Source organism: Schistocerca cancellata, chromosome 8 (genome assembly GCF_023864275.1).
Source record: "Schistocerca cancellata isolate TAMUIC-IGC-003103 chromosome 8, iqSchCanc2.1, whole genome shotgun sequence".
NCBI lineage: Eukaryota > Metazoa > Arthropoda > Insecta > Orthoptera > Acrididae > Schistocerca > Schistocerca cancellata.
The window spans coordinates 346889103-346914020 of NC_064633.1; the positions used below are offsets into that span (position 1 = coordinate 346889103).

The following is a 24918-nucleotide window of genomic DNA, read 5'->3' on the forward strand; positions in this document are numbered from 1 at the left end:
CTTCTGAGGTCATTTCTTTCTGGAGAAGCTGCACGGTCATCAATGGTATTTGTTCTTTCGGGAACAGATACTACCTTCATATATAGTTTCCGCTAGTTTAAGTAGTGGGTAAGTTTAGGGACCGATGACCTCAGCAGTTTGGTCCCTTTGGAATTCACACACATTTGAAACATTTACGACGCGAAAATCATCTCGTTGTCTGTCTGCAAATACCTGCCACGCAATAGCTTCTTCATCCGAGGAAAGAGGAAGTATTTACTGGGCGCCATGTCAGCAAAATACGGGAGGCCATGTAGGCAGAGGGAGAGGGTGGGAGGGGGTTGCAAGATTTGATAGTCCAACAAAGGAGCATGTGTTAATATGTCGCGTGCTGAATTAGCTGGGGTGTTGTCGTGGAGGAAAAAACACTCCCTGTCTTGGACGTCTTCCAAAAATTCTGCATCTGATGAATTTGGACGCGCTGCAATGTCTGCCAATACATCTCACACGTACTCGTTAGGATTAAGTTGGGGAAGCAGGAAGGCCAATCCATTCGCCAAACATCCTCTCTTTCCAAGAGCTCCTTCACCTGCTTGGTTATATGCGGTCGCGCATTATCACTCATAAAAATGAAGTCAGGGCCGAATGAAACCCTGAAAAGACTCACCTAACGAAGAAGTACAGTGCGACAACAACGCTGACTGGTGAGAGTACAGTTTTGAAAGATACGGAGGCCAGTACGACGATGCAACATTACCCTTCTCACACCATAACACCTGGCCCACCAAATGATCACGTTATATGATGTTCATGGGTGCAATACGTGTTCCCACCTTTCACCAAATGAGGGCAGGTCCACCACAAGAACTCCTCATCAACTTTGTAGGGGCACGTTGCACAACATGCACTGCCGTCCGTAGTGCCACATACCCTATTAAGAACCATGTCCTGCCATTTTGTAATGACCAGGGAACCATCATAGGCAGCTGTGACTTCAGTATAATTATTGTCTTTGAATAAAAGTGTCATTTATGTTCGTCTCATTGAGTTATCTTCTATATTATACTGCAACAGTTCTTTCTATGTAAGGTCCAAGTTTCATCGAGCTATGTTTCTTGGCAGTGACACATCATGTGAAAGTTATTTCGTCCTTAAGTTTTGCATACCAGTGTTTTGCTATAACATGTGATAGTATTCTATGAACTTTGCAATATTAACAGGAAAGAGAGTATATAAAATGTTGGTTAGATTTTCGAGAAGAAATGACAGCTCTAATCCACCAGATAAAATAAATACAGCAATAAGAGAATGTTGTTGTCAGTGGTCACATTCGTGTAAGCGGTCTCTGTATCAGAAAACAGTCCTCTCTAATGTTGCCCTGTCCTTAAGAGGGAGTTACGTTTTTCTCTCCTTCTTATGAAGTTTCACCACGGGATTTATGTTCTTCTATTGCACAACAAGCAGGATTTCTGCTGGATACCTCTATAGATTTATGACGGTTACGCCATCTACAGCGGATGCCGAAATTTAATTTCATTGATAGATTACTTTCATTAACACAATGTTAGTAGGACCCATAGTGTTCACTCTTATTCACTCATGACCAGTCCTAGTAGCTGAGATCGCTAAAGTGCGCAAGTGCTCAAATGGTTCAAATGGCTCTAAGCACTATGGGACTTAACATCTGAGGTCATCAGTCCCATAGACTTAGAACGACCTAAACCTAACCAACCTAAGGACATCACACACATCCATGCCACGAGGCAGGATTCGAACCTGCAAGCGTAGCTGCAGCGCGGTTCCGGACTGAAGCGCCTAGAACTGCTCGGCCACAGCGGCTGGTGCGCAAGTGCTCCACAAGATGCATACACACTTGTTTCACTGGATAATAGTTCTACAGAACCCGTGTGCAATAAATCCTTTACCAGTACCTTCATCTTGCTCATGAATGCCACATTGTCTTGATCTCCCAGCGAAAAATGTAGACCTGAATTGGTCTTTGATTAGTTATACGAATATGTATATAAAATTTCTTGCTTTTTACAGGTTATCTAAGCACACAAGATGAAGTGATCCCGGGAAACGCGGGTATGAAGGACCAGGTGATGGCTCTGCGGTGGGTAAATCAGAACATCGCAGCCTTCGGTGGTGACCCTGAGAGAATAACCGCCGGTGGCTCTAGTGCTGGCGGCTGTTCTGTGTCGCACCACCTCTTGTCGCCCAGCTCTGCAGGTAAGCAGCTGGCGATGTGGACAACCCTCTCTCAATTCTGTGTTGAATGTTTTCTCAGCGCTGCAATAAATGGCAGTGACAATTGTGACCTGTGACTATAAATGAAAAAGTCATAAAAAGCGTCCACGATAACTATTACACTAAATAAGCTGATACCCACTCCTGATTCCTTTTTCATTGTATAGACCTTTATAATTTTACTCGTTTCAGCTTTAAACCATCTTCATAATCTGTTATGTAAAAAAAACACAAATGAAAAGTAGTTATCTTACAAAGCACCAAATGTCACAGGACATATACATAACCGGTCGCGGGGGTCTAGTGGTTCTAGGCGCGCAGTCCGGAACCGCGCGACTGCTACGGTCGCAGGTTCGAATCCTGCCTCGGGCATGGATGTGTGTGATGTCCTTAGGTTAGTTAGATTTAAGTAGTTGTAAGTTTAGGGGACTGATGACCTCAGATGTTAAGTCCCATAGTGCTCAGAGCCATTTGAACCATATGAACATATACATAAAACCGAAACATACTGTATTAAGAGGACATCGATACGCAGCGTCTTGTCAAAAATTCCACTGTATAATGTATAAGAGTGCCATGGGTACTTGTACTGATGGTCACAGAAGCTGCCCGAAGTAACAAAATCTGAGGCAATTAGGTAAAAGGCACGCTTTGGAATATGGTATCTAATAGTTTTAGTAATATAAATAAAGTCATTTTCTACAAAAGAAACAAAATATATAAACGTAAATAAAATGGAATATGCTCTAGTGTAACGACGGAACCGCTTTCCACAGTAATATAGGAGGGTTGGAACTTAAATAGTAACAACTATTTATTCACAACCGATACAAAAGAGTTATATGTTTGCACCTGTTACTGTCCTTCAAAGTAGTCACCAGGGTCGTGTAGAACCCGTTGCCAGCGATGTGGAAGGCGTAGTATACCGTTAGCAGATCCTGTTCTGTTGATGGTGCGAATGGAGTGGTCTAAAGTTATGGTGATTCTTGTGTACGACTCTGATGGTGTTACCCTAACTCGTTACGTTCCTCAACGGCAGACCGTCAATGCACAGTATTACTGTTCCTTTTGGACCATCACCTGCGACCAGCTTTGCAAAAGAAGCGGCGACACTTTATGCGCAATCCACCCATCATTTTGCACGACAATGCGCGGACGCATACAGCGCAAGCTGTGGCTGCTCTGTTCGGTTGATGGGACTGGGAAGTACTGTACCATCCACCATACCCTCCGGACTTGAGTCCTTGTGACTTTGATTTGATTCCGAAGATGAAGGAACCACTTCGTGGCTATCGCTTCAGAGCTGTTTCAGAGATTCGACAGGTACTAGACCGCTCCATTCGCACCATCAATAGAACAGGCTCTGCTAACGGTATACGACGCCTTCCACATCGCTGGCAACGGGTTCTACACAAAGCTGGTGATTACTTTGAAGGACAGTAACAGGTGAAAACATGTGACTCTTTTGTATCAGTTGTGAATAAATAGTTGCCACTATTTAAGTTCCAATCCTCGAATAACTCAATATTTCGAAAAACAACTATGTGTCTAGTTTAAAAATCTCATTGATTGATAGTTCCGTCCGTTCTTGGTAGAATATTTTATGCATTATCAATAAAGATACACACAATTCTGGTGTAATATTCAACAATATTGTAATTGTGGCAAAGCCTATGTAAGTCAGTCTGGCAGGACAATATGAACGCACTTCAAGGTGTACCACAGAAGCTGGAAACTTAGATCCACCTATTTAAAGAATGCCATAATTATAAGGTGCAACATGAAGTATTACATCACATCGATAAAGGACGGTAGATGAACCTTTTTGAGACAATGGAAATTAATGAACATTTGACCATCTGCCCAACCTTAGTACTGAATGATCACAGTTCCCTTACTCGCCACTTATAACTGCAGATACTACTCATAGTCCCATCTAGGCCATGCTATAAATTACCCCTCTTACTCACACGACCGATTTCTTCTTTATTTCAGTTACTATAATTTCGCTAGTCGTGATAAAAATTTGCTATGTACAGTCATAGCTGCTTCACTTACCGGCTTAATCTTCTCTGTTTTTAATTTTGGACCTATTAAAGGCAAGATTATTTTGTGCAGCCACACCCTTAGAACATGTTACCAAAGTTTACAGTTAAATTTATTTTCTTCTATGGGCAATTGTTGTAATTTGCATACAGTTCATCAGTTAATGACTCACATATTTTATCTTAGCTATATGTGGTGTTTCGTAGTGATGGTCAATATTCATGGATATGACAGGAATGATCTTTCGAAACAAGAAAGTCAAGTAAACATGGGCTCAAAACGCAAACCCTAAGAGCTGTGAGCAATTCTTGATCTTTCAAAAATGGTTCAAATGGCTCTGAGCACTATGGGACTTAACATCTATGGCCATCAGTGCCATAGAACGTAGAACTACTTAAACCTAACTAACTTAAGGACACCACACAACACTCAGTCATCACGAGGCAGAGAAAATCCCTGACCCCGCCGGGAATCGAACCCGGGAACCCGGGCGCGGGAAGCGAGAACGCTACCGCACGACCACGAGCTGCGGACCTCGATCTTCGATACTGTGAAAAAAATCTCGTCTACTGCAAGCTCTTTGCTGTCCATATTTTGGGAAGTTGTAGTAAGGACCAAAACAAGAAAAATATGTCCAGTAAACATGTGCTCTAAAATGCATACCTTAAAAGTTATGACCACTTGTTCATTAGAAGAGTTGTCTCAAAGGAGAGAAAATGAACAAGTGTTGATAGCTCTGCAGTTACTGGGTATACGCACTAGCTTAAAATCTTTGACGCAAAAAAATTTCACTGCACCACATGTTTATATTTGTACCTGATGATGGCTTAACAGTCAAAACCAGTTTCTGAAGTAAATAATAAATATTGTAGAATATTACACCAGCGTTGTGTGTGTTTTCACTCATAATGCATTTTAAAAATACTTAAAAGTTAAATTTTCGTAAAATAAAGTTGATGTAACACAGTGATAACTTTTTTAGTACGTTATACAACAAGGGCTTTAAAACAACAAAATTGAAATAGAAGGTTGGACGTGATATTGTCGCCATTTCGCGCCCGTTGTGTTTACTGAAGATGTTGTCACTGGCCAGACAAGCCCCGTCTTTTGGCCGACGTGAACATGCTGGGGGGACAGCTATATATCGACTACGTCATGGTCCGCCGCACTCGCCGTATTCCTACAGTAAAAGGGCTTGAAAGAAATACCTGTTTAGTTATAATTATAGTACATGAAACAAAATATAAGTAAATTTAGCGTTTATCTACTGTAAAAAAAACTTACGCTTGTTTTTCTAATATTGTCACACTGCCGGAAGAAAATCCCAGTGCCAAAAAACAAGAATGTACAGGAAGTTTCGGGAGTACATTTGTCTGGGTGTCGTGTGTAAGTATGTAGGTTCACAGGTTAATGCAAGCTCGAGAAAAGCCACTGGAAATTTGAACTGCTGTGTAATTACCGGAACGTTGAATGCAAGCATGCATTGTGTTGTATAGGTGGCGGATGTCAGTTTGTGAGTTCCATGCATGTTACACTTGTCCAGTCAATACAGGAACGGTTAATGCTGGTTGCAGATGATGCTGGATTTATCGTCCGATGTTGTCCCATATGTGCTCGACTGGGAAAGATCTGACGATTGAGCAGGCCTACACTCCATAGAGCATGTTGGGTTACAACAGTGGCATGTGGGCAAGCGTTATCCTTTTGGGAAACACGCCCTGGATACTGAAAAAGAATCACAGCACAACAGGTCGGATCACCAGCCTGACGTGAAAATTGTCAGTCGCGAGCATGGGATAACAACGAGACTGCTCCTGCTGTCATACGAAATCGCATCCCAGACCATAACTCCAATGAGCTCTCTCTAGACACCACTGAGGTCACAAACGGCGTAGGTTTAGGGTCATTGGGATGCACGCTACAGGGCGTCTGGCTCAGAACTGTTCTGGAAGTAACCGATTTTTAGCAGTTTTTTGTGTCACCGTGGTGCCACCTGCTGCTCGCATGGCTGCTGCAGGCGGGCCGCAGTCGTATTCCGAACGCGACTGTCTTCCCTGTCGGTATTTCAAAAATGGCTCTGAGCACTATGGGACTTAACGTCGGAGGTCATCAGTCCCCTAGAACTTAGAACTACTTAAACCTAACTAACCTAAGGACATCACACACATCCATGCCCGAGGCAGGATTCAAACCTGCGACCGTAGCAGTCGTGCGGTTCCGGACTGAAGCGCCTAGACCCGCTCGGTCACAGCGGCCGGCCCCTCTTGGTAGTGACACGTAGAGCCCGGTCTTCTTGCGTCCGTGCATTCCCGTGACCGCCGCTGCCAGCAATTGTGTACAGCGACTACATTCCTGCCAAGTCTCTCTGCGATGTCGCGGAAGGAACATCCAGCTTTTCGTAGCCCTGTTACATGACTTCGTTCAAAGTCGGTGAGCTGTTGACAATGGCGTCTTCGTCGCCTAAAAGGCTTTCGTAACTAACTCACAACATCCAGTCTCAAAGGTAACTAACTCTCAAGACCGTCATATGGCTTATTTAAAGCAAAGCTTATTAGCATCTTCGTGGCGGCGCTCCTGGCACCACTCTTATGCGACTGGCGCAAAATTTCAATAGACGTAATCTTTCAGATGTAGAAACACGTCTACCAACTTTCGTTTATCTCCCACAACTCCTTCTTGATGTTAGGAATTTTTTCGTCAGTGTATGTTAAAATAGTTCAACTGTCATGCAAGTGTATTTCATTACGTTTGTAAGTAGGCTGTTTATATTTTCTTATTGGCAACGTTACGTAGCACTCTGTATGAAAATCACTGGCTGTGCTGTGTGCAGCCTGTGGCTAGTTTGCATTGTTGTCTGCCATTGTAGTGTTGGGCAGCGGCAGCTGGATGTGAACAGCGCGTAGCGTTGCACAGTTGGAGGTGAGCCGCCAGCAGTGGTGGATGTGGGGAGAGAGATGGCGGAGTTTTGTAATTTGTCATGAACTGCTATATATATATTATGACTATTAAGGTAAATACATTGTTTGTTCTCTATTAATATCTTTCATTTGCTAACTATCCCTATCAGTAGTTAGTGCCTTCTGTAGTTTGAATCTTTTATTTAGCTGGCAATAGTGGCGCTCGCTGTATTGCAGTAGTTCGAGTAATGAAGATTTTTGTGAGGTAAGTTATTTGTGAAAGGTATAGTTTAATGTTAGTCAGGGCCATTGTTTTGTAGGGATTATTGAAAGTCAGACTGCGTTGCGCTAAAAAATATTGTGTGTCAGGTTAAGCACAGTCGTGTAAAATTTTTCTAAGGGGACGTTTCATATGTTGACCCTTAGCCAAGGATACCTCACTGGAATCTTCTGATTTTTTCTTGTAGTTTGTGTATTTAGTGTAGCTTTTGTTTATTGCTAGCGCGTAATTGTAGAGAGAATCTCCTTTGTAGTTGCAGTGTCTTTCATTGTTGTACTGTAAAACAGTTGTGGCATGCATGTAGATTTGCACCAAGTATTTCGCAGCTGCGCTTGCAATTAACTACATATTATTTTCAGTGCTATGTTAATGTGTTCTCTTATTTTTGCTATTCAAATTGTGCTTTTCTGTGTTATCGTGTGAAATATTGTGACAATAATGGCGTGTGAAAAACGTAACACTCGGCTCCAAAGTAAACTGAGAAATAATAGTGACGACGAGGGTAGCTTATCAGCACCACTGGGTAGTGAATTAACAGACATTCGAAGTAGTAATTTGGTAATTGTGCATAGGGATATGGAGCGGGCGGCAAATAATGGTGTAGACAGTGAAACAGGTAGTGAACAGGGAATCATTATCGATCGATCGGTCGGCAACAGCTCCCCTCAGAAATCCGAAATGACAGAATACAATACCTCAAATACTGTAGACTTAGGTTTTGGGTCCTCACCGGTTTCTCAAATGAGTCAAGACACATTTTCTGCTTGTCAAAATGTGAATGCTGCCGGTGAAAACGCACTGCCAAAAAGCATAGAGAAACAGATTCCAGACACTAATACATTATTATTGCAATTAATGCAAAAAATGGAACAAAATCAGAAACAAACACAATGGGACAAAATCTTCAAAAGTTAGACACAATGGAACAAAATCAGAGACAAACACAGCAAAAGCTTCAAAAGTTAGACACAATGGAACAACACCAGAGACAAACACAGCAACAGTTAGACGCAATGGAACAAAAGCTTCAAAAGTTAGACTCAGTGGAACATAAGGTTGAACTAACACGTGAAGATTTAACTACTGAGTTACATAACATTGAATCGAAATGTCAGAAAGACTGTAATGACGTAGAAACACAAATTTGTGAGCATTTCCAACCTATTTTTGCGCGTCATGAAAATGCATTACAGAATCATGAAGCAGCCATAAAAGAACTGCAAAACTATTGTTCATGAAAATCATGAGACCTTGCAAGCTAAAATTGACTCAGTTGCATCTACCGATTTGGTTACGCAACTTTCAAAAACTCAGAAAACTTAAAGGACACAGTAGATACTCTGAAAATTGGTTCAGAAAGACACATGGAGGAAATTAGTTCATTATCAGAGAAAGTAGTTGAACTTTCGGATCAGCTAAATAATTTATCTACGAAGGTAGATGATAATCTGAATGACACAGAACCGGTAGTCTTTAATAACACAGAAGAGTGCGAACAAATTAGGAAACTGAAACAAAATCTGAATCAAATTGATACACAACACCAAAGAGAAATCCGGGAAGTACAAGATCAGCTGACACAGGTAATACAAGAATTACGTATTTCAGAAGACACTCGCGCTCCAATACGGGAAGAGGGACATAGAAATACGGAACAGCCACAAAATAATAACACAGGGCAGAAAGAAATTGGCAATGTGCACCGAATTTTGAGATGGAACCGCCGACACGACGTAACAATGACCGACATGCGACTCGCCGACATGATGATTTTGACTATAAGCTGTTCATTACTACATGTAAATTCAAAACGTTTAAGAATTCTGCCAATGACATTCATCCACAAGCGTGGCTCCATCAATTCTCTCATTGTTTCCCTCCCAACTGGTCATTGGAGCACAGGTTAGAATTTATGTGTGGCTACTTGGAGAATGAACCAGCTGTAAGAATGCGATCGGTCATTCACGATTGTCACAGTGAAGGAGAATTTTACCATGCGTTCCTCTCAGCATATTGGTCTCAAGCCACACAAGACCGAGTAAAACATGGCATCATAATGATGAAACATTTCGAACAATCTGAATTTTCCAGTCTTGTGAAATATTTTGAAGACATGTTGCACAAGAATCAGTACCTGTCAAACCCATATAACCCCTCAGAACTCATCCACATTTGCTTAATCAAACTGCCTGAACATTTACGACATATTATTTTAGCAGGACGTTGCAAAGACGACATTGAAGCTTTTCAGGGACTGTTACAAGAACTAGAAATTGACACTGACAATCGCGTGACGCGAAAACAGGAACACAACAACTACAGGTCACATCCGTCGCAATTCCGCGATGAAAGAAATAATAACTGGACACGACAAGGCTATTCTCACAACACAAATCGTGACCAAAACAGACACCACCCGTATGACAACCGTTGGCAGAGTAGTAATAATTACAGGGAAAGATCACCTCTCCGCGGTAATGACTATCACAGAGACAATCAGAGAAACAGACAATATGGGAACCAAAACAATTATTATCAAGGGAGACAGAATAACTTTAGATGCAACAGTCCAGCGCGCAGTTACGACTCAGGGAGAAATTCTCCACCACGTGGCCGACAAGAAAGAAACTATGGAATCTACCGATATGACGACAGACGATATGATCGTAACGACAGACCTGAACTGCATCAGAACTGGCGGGATTCTCGTCACGGTGAATTTGTAGAAGTTAGGTATCCAAATCCCAATAAGGACGCGCGCCAACAAAGAGACAATAGGCAATGACTCACACCGCTGGCAGCCAGAAAACGTACTTATGGAACTGATGACGCAGCTGCCGTAGCTAGTAATTACGTAAAAATGGAAGACATTAGGGACATCTTACTCCAGGAACACGACGTAAAACATAACAACATTGCATATCCTGTGATTCACATTACAGTAAATGACGTAAAATTTACTGCAGTACTTGACTCTGGCAGTACCATTTCAGTAATTAGTGAAACAGCCTTTAGCAAATGCAACAAATCGAACGATTGCCCCACACTTCCGTTGCGTAAGATTAAATTACAAAGTGCAATCTTTGGAAAAAGTGTAGATGTACATCAACAAACCAACAAACCAGCTTCTCTATGAACTTTCTTATTGTTCCATTATTGTCGACGGAAATTATACTGGGAGTAGACTTTTTGAATGAATACAAAGCAATCTTAAGCTTTCATGATGCTGAAATAAGTTTAGAGAAAAAGGTAAGTCAATAGCTTTGAAATTTGAAGACTGGCTCTCAAACCATGACAAGGAAATTAATCGGCTTTACCTTCTGTTAGACAACAGTTCGGAATTTTCTACGGAACTAGACACTAACAATGACTCTGCAAGTACTGGCAGGGATGATATCGACGGCATATTTGAAACTAATGAGTTAATTCAGAATAAAATTCAAACAATTGAGAATTGTAATGACACTGATAGGCAGGACCTTTTTGAGATTTTACAAGCACATTCCACAGTTTTTACTCACAAAACAGGAACAATCAAGGGATTTCAATACCAATTTCGTGTTCGTGAGTATACTAAATTTTGTGTTAGACCATACGTAATTCCAGCACATTATAGGGACCGAGTTAGAACATAAATACAATCTATGCTTGACGAGGGCATTATTGAGCCTGCAGTAAGCTCATACAACAATCCATTACATGTTGTTGAGAAAAAAAATGGATCGATCAGGCTTGTCTTAGATTCGAGACAAATTAATATTATCATCATTCCTGAAACAGATAGGCCGCAGATGATGGAAGAACTTCTTCAAAATTTTAATGGTGTAAAAGTGTTGTCTTCCATTGATCTCAGATCCAGCTTTTATCAGATCGAACTTCATCCAGAATGTAGAAAATACCAGCTTTTCTTTGTTTCGGCGTTTGTTATCAGTTTCGGAAACTTCCTTTTGGTTTGAACATTTCTTCGGCAGCATTCATTCGCGGGCTAAATTCCTTATTACCTGAGTTCTTAAAACGTCACATCACCTTATATGTGGACGATATTCTGATAGCAGAAGCCTCATGGGAACAACACAATCGCATCCTCAACAGCGTGTTACGTATTTTTGCAGAATCTGGAATTACAGTTAACTTGAAAAAGTCTGAATTCGGTAGGTCAAAGGTGAAGTTTTTGGGACATATTATTTCTTCTGAAGGCATTCAGCCGGATCCTGAAAAGTTAGAAGCAATCAGAGACATTCCAGTTCCATCCACAAAAAGACAAGTCCGCAGTTTTCTAGGTCTCGTAAATTTTTACCGTCGTTTTCTGAATATGCAAATTCTAGTTACACCAAAACTTTGTTCTCTCACTGGAAAAAATACTATTTGGAACTGGGACAAACAAGCACAGTTGGAATTCAATTCTTTGAAAGAAGCGTTACTCCATGCGCCAATACTAGCTCATCCAGATCTGTCACAAGATTTCTGCCTTAGCACGGATTCTTCTAAAGTTGGTCTTGGTGCCCACTTATTTCAAGAAGCCATAGAAAATGACACTACAGTTCAGAAAACCATTGCTTTTGCTAGCCGAGTGCTAACAAAATCTGAAAAAAATTATTCCGTTACTGAATTAGGAGCTTTAGCTATCGTTTGGGCATTTAACAAATTCCGTTTCTTTCTTTCTGGTAAGCACGTAAAAGTATACAGTGATCATCGTGCATTACAATTTCTTATGTCTTCAAAATTAAATCATGACAGGTTAAAACGTTGGGCATTGTTTCTGCAAGAATTCCGCTTCACAATAGTCTACATTCCCGGCAAGGAGAACATTGTTGCGGACGCACTGTCACGCGCACTGGCTGGGCTTGAGAAAAGTAACACAGAAGGCAACCTCGAGAAAAATTTCAGTATTCTTTACATTCAGAAAGTCGCCTTTGAAAACTTCATCACCACATCTTTAAAGGACATTGCTCATGAACAAGATAAAGATCCAATTTGGAAAGACATCAAAAGTAAATGGCATGAAAAGACACACACTCCGATTCGGCATTATTACCTGGTTAGAAACAACATACTCTTCAAACGCTGCACTGTTGATGACAAGCTATGGGTACTTTGCATTCCAGACGATTTTGTTAATAAGCTCATTTGGTACATTCATTTCAGCTACGCACATTTTGGCCCACGAAAATGTTATCATATTCTTCGAACGACTTGTTATTTTAACAATATGGAAAAGAGAATTCGAAGAGTCTTGTCTATTTGTAAACTTTGTCAAAAGGCGAAACCATCTACTATCTCACATCGTGCTCTGTTGTTTCCTATTATTCCTTCTAAATTAAAAGAATTTGCTGCTGTTGATCTCTTGGGACCCCTTGTCAGAACATCGAATGGATTTTCGTACGTTCTAGTCGCTGTTGAACTTACTTCAAACTTTGTTTCTTTCACACCGTTACGTAATGCCACTGGACGGTCTGTATCCAACGCCTTTGTTAAAAATTTCTTATGTGAAGTTGGACACGTCAGTAAAGTCATTTCAGATAACGGACCACAATTCAGATCTGCTGTTTGGTCACGCATGCTTCGGAACCATAAAATCAAACCTGTTTTTATTTCATTGTACTCACCACATTGTAACCCGTCTGAACGGATTATGAAAGAAATCAATAAGCTTTGCAGACTTTATTGTCACAGAAAGCATCAGCATTGGGACAGATATTTACACTTATTTCAAAATGTGCTGAATGAAATGCCTCATGATTCCACTGCTTTACCACCTACTCTTGTACTGAAGAATGAAGAACCACCGAACAGAATCAGAGAGCTTATACCTTTCCCGAATACACGTAAACATCGACACAAAGACATAATTCATTTGGCTCTTAAAAATATAAAATCTGCAGCAGACAAAAGGAGAAAACTACATGGTAAAGCAAATGCAAAGAAATTATATATTGGTCAGAAAGTTCTCATTAAAGCTCATTCATTGTCACATAAGAAGAAACACTTGAGTCACAAATTCTTTCTAGTTTACAATGGACCTTACAGAATCCGACGTATACCACATGATAATTGCGTTGAAGTTGAAACTCTGCGTACTAGGAAGAGTAAAGGTTTACACCACATTTCACATGTAAAACCGTTTATTGAAAGATAATCTGCTTTTTAACTTTGTCTTTGACATACAACGTTTCACTTCACGTTACTAGTATGCTTTAGAAACTGTTACCATGCAACAATGTTTAAAGTTAAATATCCAGTCAAGGACCAAGAGAACTTATTCAAACAGAAATTACGAATGCATTGTTATTGCGAACAGACGACACAGTGTTATTGTGTGTGTACATTCTTGCTTGTTAGTTGCACGATTGCATAACGACTATAAGGCTTACATACTTAGAACATATACTGCTAATGAGATTTTAATGCAACGTTTTGGTTTACTTGAAAAGATACTCTTTATTTGTAGTACATTCGGTGAGATTAACGATGACACAGTGGTTAGTTTATGTGACAGCTACACGATTTTATCACGACGCTACTAATGAGTGACAATTTACAATATTGCTCTTGCGGTGTATCTGTTTTATATCTGCACAGTTTTTCTGTATTATTCTGGAAAGTAAAACATGTTTTAGTAGTAACGTTTGTGGTACAGCTACAATGAGACAGCATTTTCTGTAGCACAACAATACGTTACAGCACAGTACTTTCTTCATCACAACAATAAGCGTAATAACTAAGATATCTATACGCAAAGCATTTAACTTTTGTTTATCATGAGGTAAGTACATCGACTTCTGCAGAACTTAGCTTTCGGAGGACGATAACTACGACACTTCCACAGAGATTATCTTACAGCAAGATGCACATTTAGCGCTACAGGACACGCATTTGAGTGCTTAATTTTGTACTTAAACCATTTATTTTTCAAGATTTTTGAAATACAAAGAAAGTTTTCTGTGATACATTTCATTCCATTGCTGTAATCTGTAACACTTGAGGGTATAATTACATTAAACCTCAGGGGGGTACACGCCTACTTTGTGTACCATGTGTTTGGCAAGCACAAGGAGCCCTAGCTAATATGGTATTTGCTTATACAATTTAACACATTGGTACCATATTTCTCTAACACATAAATTACACAGCTATCTGATCATTTAACAGAGAAACAAACTTTTTTACTACGTCAGTGACAGATGTTTACACAATTACACAGTTGGGTAACTTCACACTTATGAAATTGTATTTTGTCTGTACTGTGTGAACTCTTCATATTTTTTCGGAACCATTGTGATACAATGAGAACTTTGAATGATGTATTTGGTATGAGATCATGATTTTTAAAGTACGTTTGATGTAGATGACACTATTGAAATGAGCAGAGAATTTTCTTTAGGTTTTGAAATTATTGCAGGAAGCTACGACGTTTTTGAGATTTGACTGAGGTGTTATGATGTTATTTTTACAACGACGATGTGTATTATGCTGTTGAGGTATGTTTATGATCAATAAGCTAATGCTATATGAGTTATTTGATTATGCTACGTATGTTATGATGAAATATTGAAGAAGTGTTGACGAATAAGGTAAGGAATAATAAGTAGTGTTTAGGGACTCTTGACTTGTGAAAAAGGATGTTGGAAACCAAGAATCGTACTTTAAGAGTTATGAAATGTGTGTAAATGCGTGAATATATCACAATGCCGGCGAAAATTTTTTGGACACTGTTATATTCATAAGATTTTGTTTCTACACATTTGCAACGCAAATTCTTGACCTGTGAAATATTTTTATATGAGACTGTCACTGTAGCGGAAACTGCTGTCGTAAATATTTCTGTAAGAAAGTTGAGTGACCACCTGCACGTAATGCGTTTTGGGCGCCCAGCTGAGAGGTAGTCGTCTGACAAAAGAAAGCCATTAGGTGAAAAAAAAGGGAGGCCATTATCCTCGCCATTGACATTCCTTTAGAGAAAATATTGCAAATGCGACACGCTCATTACTTGAAAACATATGATTACTCATACTTTGTGCTAATTACTGAAATGCTTATGAATTGATGGGAAATATTCGTACATCTGCACACCTGATTATGACAAGTGTCTTTCTACGAGAGTTGAGAGCTACTGACTTATGAAATGCCACATAGCTATTGAATGATGTTTTTATGCTTTGGTTTGCGTAATTGTTTATTTCATTTGATATCTGTTTTCCAGCTGTGTTGCAGCATTGGTTTTATAAAATAAACTTAAATGCATTTGCTAATGTGAACACTTTCTGTCAACAGATCTATTAAATAATTATTTTATAATCCACATTCTTCGAAAAAGGAGCTCTTGGGATGGAAAGAGCAATAAGAAGGGACTGATAACAATAACTGCATATATAATTTTCTTTTCAAGTACTTGGTAATTTTTTGTAGAATTAGTTTTTGTGGTGCACCAGTTTAATTACATAGACATTAAGATGTGAATATACATTTTCCTCATCTGCATTGTTGTTTTTACTGTAATATTTTTTCTGCTTGAGCTATGTCATGTTTAGGTATAAGTTACTATTGTTTTATTTTTCTTGTTTGCTGCACAGTGCCTTATATTAGTTGTAGTACTGCAATTGCTTTGACAATTTGAATTTTTTGTCATTGATGTTTGTGTTAATTATTTTATGCTGCTGCATTGCCTCGTCCGTTATTCTAGCATGTGAGCTCATTAGCTTTAAGTTAGCTTAAGAGGGGGTAGACTATATAAGAAACTAACTATGATGAATTGGTAGAAATGCATTGAGAAGATATAAGAAAATGGTTTGGCCAAAAAAAAAAAAAGTAGTGTACAGTGGAGAAAAACTATTTTGAAAGAGGATGTGAACAGAATACAGAAAGCAGGCTTAGATAGTACTTTTGGGAATAATGATGAACAAAGGGAGATCTCCATGCAAAATACTGCAGTAAAACAAACCCTGTCCTTTCCTTTTGTGTCATCCCTCTATATGTCTGTGTACCCTTGTGTATTTGTGTTTTTCCTGCCTTTATGTGTTTAGCTGATGAGAGCTATGTTGTAGAATTTTTCTAATACTATGTTATTTACTTTGTAAAGATGTTGAGACATTATTTATTCTGTTTTGTTGCTCATGTGTGAAGTTGATGTTTCGAAAGTTATTCTGATCTTTTATGTATGTACTTATGTCATAATTGCTGTAACACTGATGTATATGTTTATTTCTATTCTGTTGTAAAGCCTGTACTACAAATGTTATCTGTATTGTTATGTTTTTAATGATGTATTTTGTACCTTTGTTATTGTATTCTTCTGCTATAAAATTGTAATTGACAGCAGTTCATAAAATTATATAACTTGTAAGCATTCATTTCACTGCACACATTTCTGATGGTCCTAGTATATGGACAATATGTGAGAAGTAGGGACTGTTAGTGTTTGCACGTGTGTTAATAATTCAGCAAGGGACTCGATAACAGCATTGCTGGTTCTAAGGACAATTCCAAAAACTTTGTGAGTGCACAAGTGGTGGTTTTTGGACTTGCTATATTCTCCGCAAGACTCTTCGAAGGTGAATGTGCACCTGCACAGTCGCAACAGATGGCTGCTGGCCGTCTCTACTTGGACTACAGTGGGTCTGCATCTTTGATGACTCACCAATACCATTATTTCTGGATGGACTACAGTGGGTCTGCATCTTTGATGACTCACCAGTACCATTATTTCTACCAGGACTACAGTGGGTCTGCTCTGTGATGACCTACCTACCAATATTCGTCAGAACTTCGAATGACTCTGCTGTGGGTTTGCTCCATTGTGGCCCATTACCTGTCAGCATGTCAAGAGTCAGCACTGTCTTTCCGTTGGAAGGACATCACTACTTCTTCAAGACTGCATGGAAATCCACTACTTCTGTGTGCAATTTTTTTTACTAATGAGACTTTGTGAAAAAAAAACTGTAATTACTATTATGATGAATGATCAGGACTGTCTTTATGGACTGTGAGAAAATTTTAGCTTTTGACCAACATTGTATCAATAAGTGTGTGCATTGGATATCTTTGTTAGTGTAATTATGAAAAATTTTATCAAATCATTATTGGCCACTGGCCAAAACAATTTGTAAAATTTTTTGTGGGGAGCATGGGGGCTATGTAAGTAGGCTGTTTATATTTTCTTATTGGCAACGTTACGTAGCGCTCTGTATGAAAATCACTGGCTGTGCTGTGTGCAGCCTGTGGCTAGTTTGCATTGTTGTCTGCCATTGTAGTGTTGGGCAGCGGCAGCTGGATGTGAACAGCGCGTAGCGTTGCACAGTTGGAGGTGAGCCGCCAGCAGTGGTGGATGTGGGGAGAGAGATGGCGGAGTTTTGTAATTTGTCATGAACTGCTATATATATATTATGACTATTAAGGTAAATACATTGTTTGTTCTCTATTAATATCTTTCATTTGCTAACTATCCCTATCAGTAGTTAGTGCCTTCTGTAGTTTGAATCTTTTATTTAGCTGGCAATAGTGGCGCTCGCTGTATTGCAGTAGTTCGAGTAATGAAGATTTTTGTGAGGTAAGTTATTTGTGAAAGGTATAGTTTAATGTTAGTCAGGGCCATTGTTTTGTAGGGGTTATTGAAAGTCAGATTGCGTTGCGCTAAAAAATATTGTGTGTCAGGTTAAGCACAGTCGTGTAAAATTTTTCTAAGGGGACGTTTCATACGTTTACAGATTTGATTTATTTAGTAGAAAATGACTGTATCCTTAATACTGTTCGCATGGTTCCCATTGCCGATCTACAGAGAATTTTATGTCGTCGTGTGCCTCTTTATGGCACTCACATTAGTCTGCACTTCCAGATAATAAATTACGGGACATAAAAATTCTTCCCTGTGCTCGGACCTCTTCCTCCCGGTCTTGTTGTCGGGAGGAGGTAACTAGACTCCGGATTGGGCACCGTCTTTTTAGCCGTCGACATCTTTTACGTGGCGATCCTTCCCCGCTTTGCCCCACTGCTCAGAATCGTGAACGGTGATACACCTTTTACTTCAGTGCCCCAGGTTTAAATTTTTTTTTTTTTTTTTTTTTTTTTTTTTTTTTTTTTTTTTTTTTGCCCTTCACTAAGCCACACAATCACATAAGACAGCAAGAGAAAGTTGCAAATTTTACTTTTTTTTATTCACTCGATGACTAGTTTCGGGCCGAGAACTTTTTTCAAATCATTCTAACACTGTCAAAAATGGTATTTCCGAAAACGTGAAAACCGTGTCAAAAATGTGCAACGAACAGTTGCAATGCATACATATAATTATCATCTGTGATCCAAAGTGAAACCTGATGACCCGACACTATTACGCTGGCAGTAACTCCGCTGCACCTCTCCAAAACTTTGGAGGAATGGGACTTTGCCCATGGTGAATGCCACACTCACTGACGACACTGGGAGTAGTGAAGAATGACGGTTACTTTTTGAATGCAATGCGACACCATCCATGATTCCCGGTCACAGAACCACTCAAAATGCAGCCGTTTGTCTTGCGGCAGTCTAGACTTGTGATGGTAGTTCCCTAGTTTGGCTGCTGTTAGTGGCAGACCAAATGCGCAGGATGATACAGGATGATGCAGGGACTCTGTTATTTGTTCTCTGATGACAGACAGAGATGTCTAGAATTAAGATGTAGGTGCACAACACGACGTTCTCCTTTGTAGCGGTCAGACGTGGTCAACTGGTACGATGATGACGAGTAAGCCTGCCCCCACGTTGTTCCCTCGTACTCTATCGTTGGCCACTGCCACATCTGAACGCCTCCCAAATCCAAATGCTGCACGATTCGACCATCTGGCCAAATCGAAATCCAAACCCTGTCAGGTGCTGTTAATGGTGTGTGATATGAGAACACAGCATCCCCATCTCCTTCACAGTGATCATTCAATTTCCAACGCTGTTTATGCTGCTTACATACCCTACCAGACCTCTTTATAATAGTAAATATGAACAACGCTAATGGACATTGGAGGATCTTCTGCCTCTCACAGAGAATTGCTGCTTTAATCATTTACGATCCCTCTGACGGTGTGTAAATGTATGACATACAACCATGTCTTCTGCTTGCTTGATCTCTTTTTCCAGGCAGTGCAATTAGGAGTGACTGGGAGGCTTCTGATCGCCGTTGTGCCTGCAGGCCTGTTCCAGGGACTGACAATCCAGAGCGGAGACGCCATTAGCCCGTGGGGCATCATGGCGGACGCGAGGGGGAAGGCCTTCCGGCTGGGGGAGGTTCTCGGCCTCTCCACCAACGACTCCCGACAGCTGCTCGACTTCCTGCTGGCACAGGACGCGGCCGACCTCGTAAGCCACAATGACGACGTCATCACAGATGCGGTGGGTTCCGTCTGGAGCTGATGGATATCGTTTGCATTCATTACTGATGTAAAATTTGTTACGAGACTCGAGGTACCGTTTAGTTACTGCCTGAAACGTTTCATTACTCATATGTTTCCTTCCCCACTCGCTGTTCTACACAACTCGCGCCGAGTCGGCAGTTTTCATATTCCTCCAGTTTCTTATCGTCAGCAGACCCTGAATAACGGAAAAGTTTCGTTACTTGCATGCTTTCCTTCCCTGCGCACAGCTTCTGGCTACTCGGTAGGTTTCGTATTCCTCAGACTTTTTAGACTCAGCTGACCAAGTGACAAAGAGTACCGAACACATTTGTCACTCCCCACGTTTTCTTTCCCGCATGCAGTTCGTGTCCGGTTCGGATCGAGTCGAGAATATTCGATTCGTTACTCATGTAATTCAACCGCAGTGCGCGAGCAGCATATGACTTGAGTCACTTGTGTGGGACTGTTAGGTCGCAGACAGCAGTCAGTTCGAGATACCTTAGAATGTAAAATTGATTTGTGACCCGCACTGTGTGAAGAGATTAGTTATACTGCACAACGACTCATTATAGAATTCATACGAGTTCACATTGACCATAATTAAGTATACATTCTCATCGTTCAGTGAAATCCTCATGTACTGGAAAAGAAGCTAACAGTGATTTTTTAATTTTTTTCCAGAGAAGATGCATGCAATAAAGTTAATGCAATTTGTGTCGACTGTGATACCTAGTCATGGGATTGTCAAGAACAAACTAATATATACATAATGAGATTCAATATCGAAAGTAACGAGTACGGAATACTTTGTAAGGGTATACACCTCGACGCTACGGGATACATACTGTGAAAAATTCAATCATTTATTTTACAACATTAGTTTTCTCTCACTGGATTTCCAAAATCCGTTTACGTAGGCAATTGTGATGAAGAGATTCTGCAAAGCACGGGAAAGCGGAATTTTTCATGCGGTGACATAACACGTTGTGTGTAGGTGAACATGGATTTTGTTGGAATGTTGATGGATATTTAGTTTTACAGTTTCTACTGAAGGGAAGGAGTGGAACGAGAGATGTCATAGATGTGTTCGAAGATTAAGGGATGACTTCAGATCTGGTTGTCAATAGAAAACTTGCAGCCATTTTACTTAGTGCTGGAGCAGTCTTTGAAGAGTTCTGGAGAGGGTTTGTGAGTCCGACAAGCAGGCAATCTCTTCCAGTTCGCCGGCCGGAGTGGCCGAGCGGTTCTAGGCGCTACAGTCTGGGACCGCGCGACCGCTACGGTCGCAGATTCGAATCCTGCCTCGGGCATGGATGTGTTTGATGTCTTTAGGTTAGTTAGGTTTAAGTAGTTCTAAGTTCGAGGGGGACTGATGACCTCAGAAGTTAAGTCCCATAGTGCTCAGAGCCATTTGAACCATTCTTCCAGTTCGAGACACTCAGCAACATGGTTTGGATATGCTAAGATAACATAAGGAGTGATTTAATAATGGATGTGCCTTGAGGTGGGTATAGGGTTGCGAGGTATCCCGATTTTCACGGGATTGTCCAGAATTTCCCGCTGTAAATCCAATTCCCGATTACACCTTGTCGGTATAGATAAAAATCTCGACCACACCAAAATGGACAATATTTCATATAATATTGCGATCTCTGCTTTAACATGTTCATTTTGGGTTTAAAAGTGAGGAACAATCTTATAAAAGTTGCTGAAATTGAAAATTCTTCTTTAGTTTTAGTCACAGAATTAAGTTGACAAACCTGACTCAACAGCCGTGTTTTTGAGGAGCGAGTCAGAAATTGATCATAAACACTGCTTAATCGTTCTGTGCAAGAACAACTGAATAGTGTTGTGCAGTTTCCTTTGTGATAATATGGATACATGAGACAGTGAAAGCAAAGAAGTGTCATTGCCGAAAGAGAAGCAAATGTGGAAAACTAAGTTCCGTGGAGTCTGGTATAAAGTTTAGTCGTGGCTTCGAAAATATAAAGATGATTATAATACTTATTGTACTGTGTGCTCCTCATATTTCGGTGTTTCTCATGGATGCGAAAATAACTTTAGAAAACACCTAAACCCAAACATTATCCACCAAAACGCAGATGAAAGCTGCGGAAGCATCCTTTGTGTTCACTCAGTTAAAAACAACAGTAGTTATGTTTCTGTGGACTGATGCAGCAGTTTGTTCTCGCGCACTTTTTTCAAGATTCTAAAATATCTGATAAATATTCTGGATGCACAAATCTTCGGAAAGTACATTTTTTTCTCTTGAAGAAAGTGTATGTAAAAATTTATTTCATTTTATATCAGTGATGATGAAACGTTTGACACAGTTGCACCAGGAACAAAAAGTGAGCTAACCACAGCATCTTTACCACTGAAGAACATCAGCAGCTTTTCCTGCTGATAACGCCTCTGTTAATTTTGGAAAAACTAAAAATATATACTTCGAGCTACGCAAAGAAAATCTAAACTTGACTGCAACAGCATGTAACTATCATCCCTTGAATAATGCCGAAAAGCGAGCAGCACATGCTCATTGAATTGATGTAGAAGCCGTTGTTATTAAGATGTATAATTAGTCCCATCGGTAAGATTCAACGAACAAAATGAACTTTTGCTTGGATGGACACTGAACGGCAGGAAATTTTAAAACACGCAACACGCTGGCTTTCTCTTACTCTGACCGTGAAAGGAAGAGTGAAAAACTTCGAACCAATTAAATCATAATTCCTCTCACAGGAGTACGCGCCAAATACGCTCAGAGACATTTTCGAGTATTTGGGCTTTATAATGAACATTGGTGGTTATTTCTCATCCTCAAATGCAAAACTTTGATCTGCTGATGCGCTTATAACAGACTTATTTGATTTACAAACACTTTTGAATCTCTCTGAAACAAAGAAAATATCAGTTTTATGGCTCGGTGGCATCCTCAGACATCTTGAAGTCAGTAAATGATGGCTTATGGTTTCAAACATTCAAAAGAGAAGCATCCTATTACTTACTGCACGGTATAGACTTTCTTGATAAAAGATTTGACTTCGAAAAGAGTGCGTACAAAGCTTTCATACCGTTTGCATTAACGTGGAACGCTGCTCAGTTTTAGAATTCATGTAAGTGACTTCCCTATATGAACTTCTTGTAGACGAGGATTTGTGCAATTAAACACCTTTCTCAAGGAAGAGGAGATCATTTTCAAGCTGAAGTTTGATAATAAGCGGATGAAATTTTTTCGTCCGTACGAAAACTGTGGAAACCTGTCCAAAGTTGTTTGTTTCGTGCTTTCTATACCTCATTCCAATACTGGCCCAAAAAGAATTGTCAGCATCACGAGGAACACTTGGAGAGCTGAGAGAAACCGTTTGTCAATGGCTATGGTTACATTGGAAGCTGAATTAATGATGAAGATGAATTACTCATTTACGTGATTACAGTTTCGTAATTTTCTCGACGGGGTAGAAGGGAAGACCCTAACAAGGAGCTTGAAAAGCGAGCAGGAAAATAAAATGCAGTGCTTCCTTACATTGTATTTTGAATTTTGAGCCTAGGTGTACTTTGTCTAAGTTCCGTAAAAAATCCCGCTTTTGTTCGGACAAAATCTGGCAACCCTGGTTGGTGGCGATGTCGTTTTTGGAAATTGTCATTGAACGTCAGCCATCGAGTCGGAAGACTTTTGCGAAGTAACACTTCTGTAAAGCATGCTGCAGTTTAGCACAGGTATTACTGGGAATTAGTTTTAATAGGAAGAAAGATTAAGTAAAGGCAAACCTACGTTTCTAGCATTTGTAGACTTAGAGAAAGCTTTTGACAATGTTGACTGGAATACTCTCTTTCAAATTCTGAAGGTGGCAGGGGTAAAATACAGGGAGCGAAAGGCTATTTACAATTTGTACAGAAACCAGATGGCAGTTATAAGAGTCGAGGGGCATGAAAGGGAAGCAGTGGTTGGGAAAGGAGTGAGACAGGGTTGTAGCCTGTCCCCGATGTTATTCAATCTGTATATTGAGCAAGCAGTAAAGGAAACAAAAGAAAAATTCGGAGTAGGTATTAAAATTCATGGAGAAGAAGTAAAAACTTTGAGGTTCGCCGATGACATTGTAATTCTGTCAGAGACAGCAAAGGACTTGGAAGAGCAGTTGAACGGAATGGACAGTGTCTTGAAAGGAGGATATAAGATGAACATCAACAAAAGCAAAACGAGGATAATGGAATGTAGTCAAATTAAGTCGGGTGATGGTGAGAGAATTAGATTAGGAAATGAGACACTTAAAGTAGTAAAGGAGTTTTGCTATTTAGGGAGTAAAATAACCGATGATGGTCGAAGTAGAGAGGATATAAAATGTAGACTGGCAATGGCAAGGAAAGCGTTTCTGAAGAAGAGAAATTTGTTAACATCGAATATAGATTTAGGTGTCAGGAAGTCGTTTCTGAAAGTATTTGTATGGAGTGTAGCCATGTATGGAAGTGAGACATGGACGATAACTAGTTTGGACAAGAAGAGAATAGAAGCTTTCGAAATGTGGTGCTACAGAAGAATGCTGAAGATAAGGTGGGTAGATCACGTAACTAATGAGGAGGTATTGAATAGGATTGGGGAGAAGAGAAGTTTGTGGCACAACTTGACTAGAAGAAGGGATCGGTTGGTAGGACATGTTCTGAGGCATCGAGGGATCACAAATTTAGCATTGGAGGGCAGCGTGGAGGGTAAAAATCGTAGAGGGAGACCAAGAGATCAATACACTAAACAGATTCAGAAGGATGTAGGTTGCAGTAGGTACTGGGAGATGAAGAAGCTTGCACAGGATAGAGTAGCATGGAGAGCTGCATCAAACCAGTCTCAGGACTGAAGACCACAACAACAACAACAAATGCTGAAAGGTTGGAAAAAGGCGATAGTCACTTATTAATGATAATTTATTTTGCCTTTACCTGTTTCGGGCTGGTTTTCCTATATTCAGACGAGGTTTATGTTAGTATCGAATGTGGGAGTTTTGTTTGTGAGTTGGTGAATTCAACGAATACGAAAGGGCAATATATATATATATAAAACAGGTAGGTCGTTCAAATCCGCATCTGGCCATCCAGATTTAGGTTTTCTGTGATTTCTTTC

The 24918-nt window shown here is 40.1% G+C and overlaps 1 protein-coding gene across 1 annotated transcript in view; it reads left to right on the forward strand.

The window, feature by feature from the left end:
- Positions 1–24918, forward strand: part of LOC126095147 (acetylcholinesterase-like) — a 104736-nt gene that overhangs the window by 25376 nt on the left and 54442 nt on the right. The window contains exons 4-5 of the mRNA XM_049909867.1: positions 2026–2211; positions 19604–19803. Of these exons, the coding sequence (XP_049765824.1) occupies positions 2026–2211; positions 19604–19803 (386 nt within the window). The remainder of the gene's footprint in view (positions 1–2025; positions 2212–19603; positions 19804–24918) is intronic.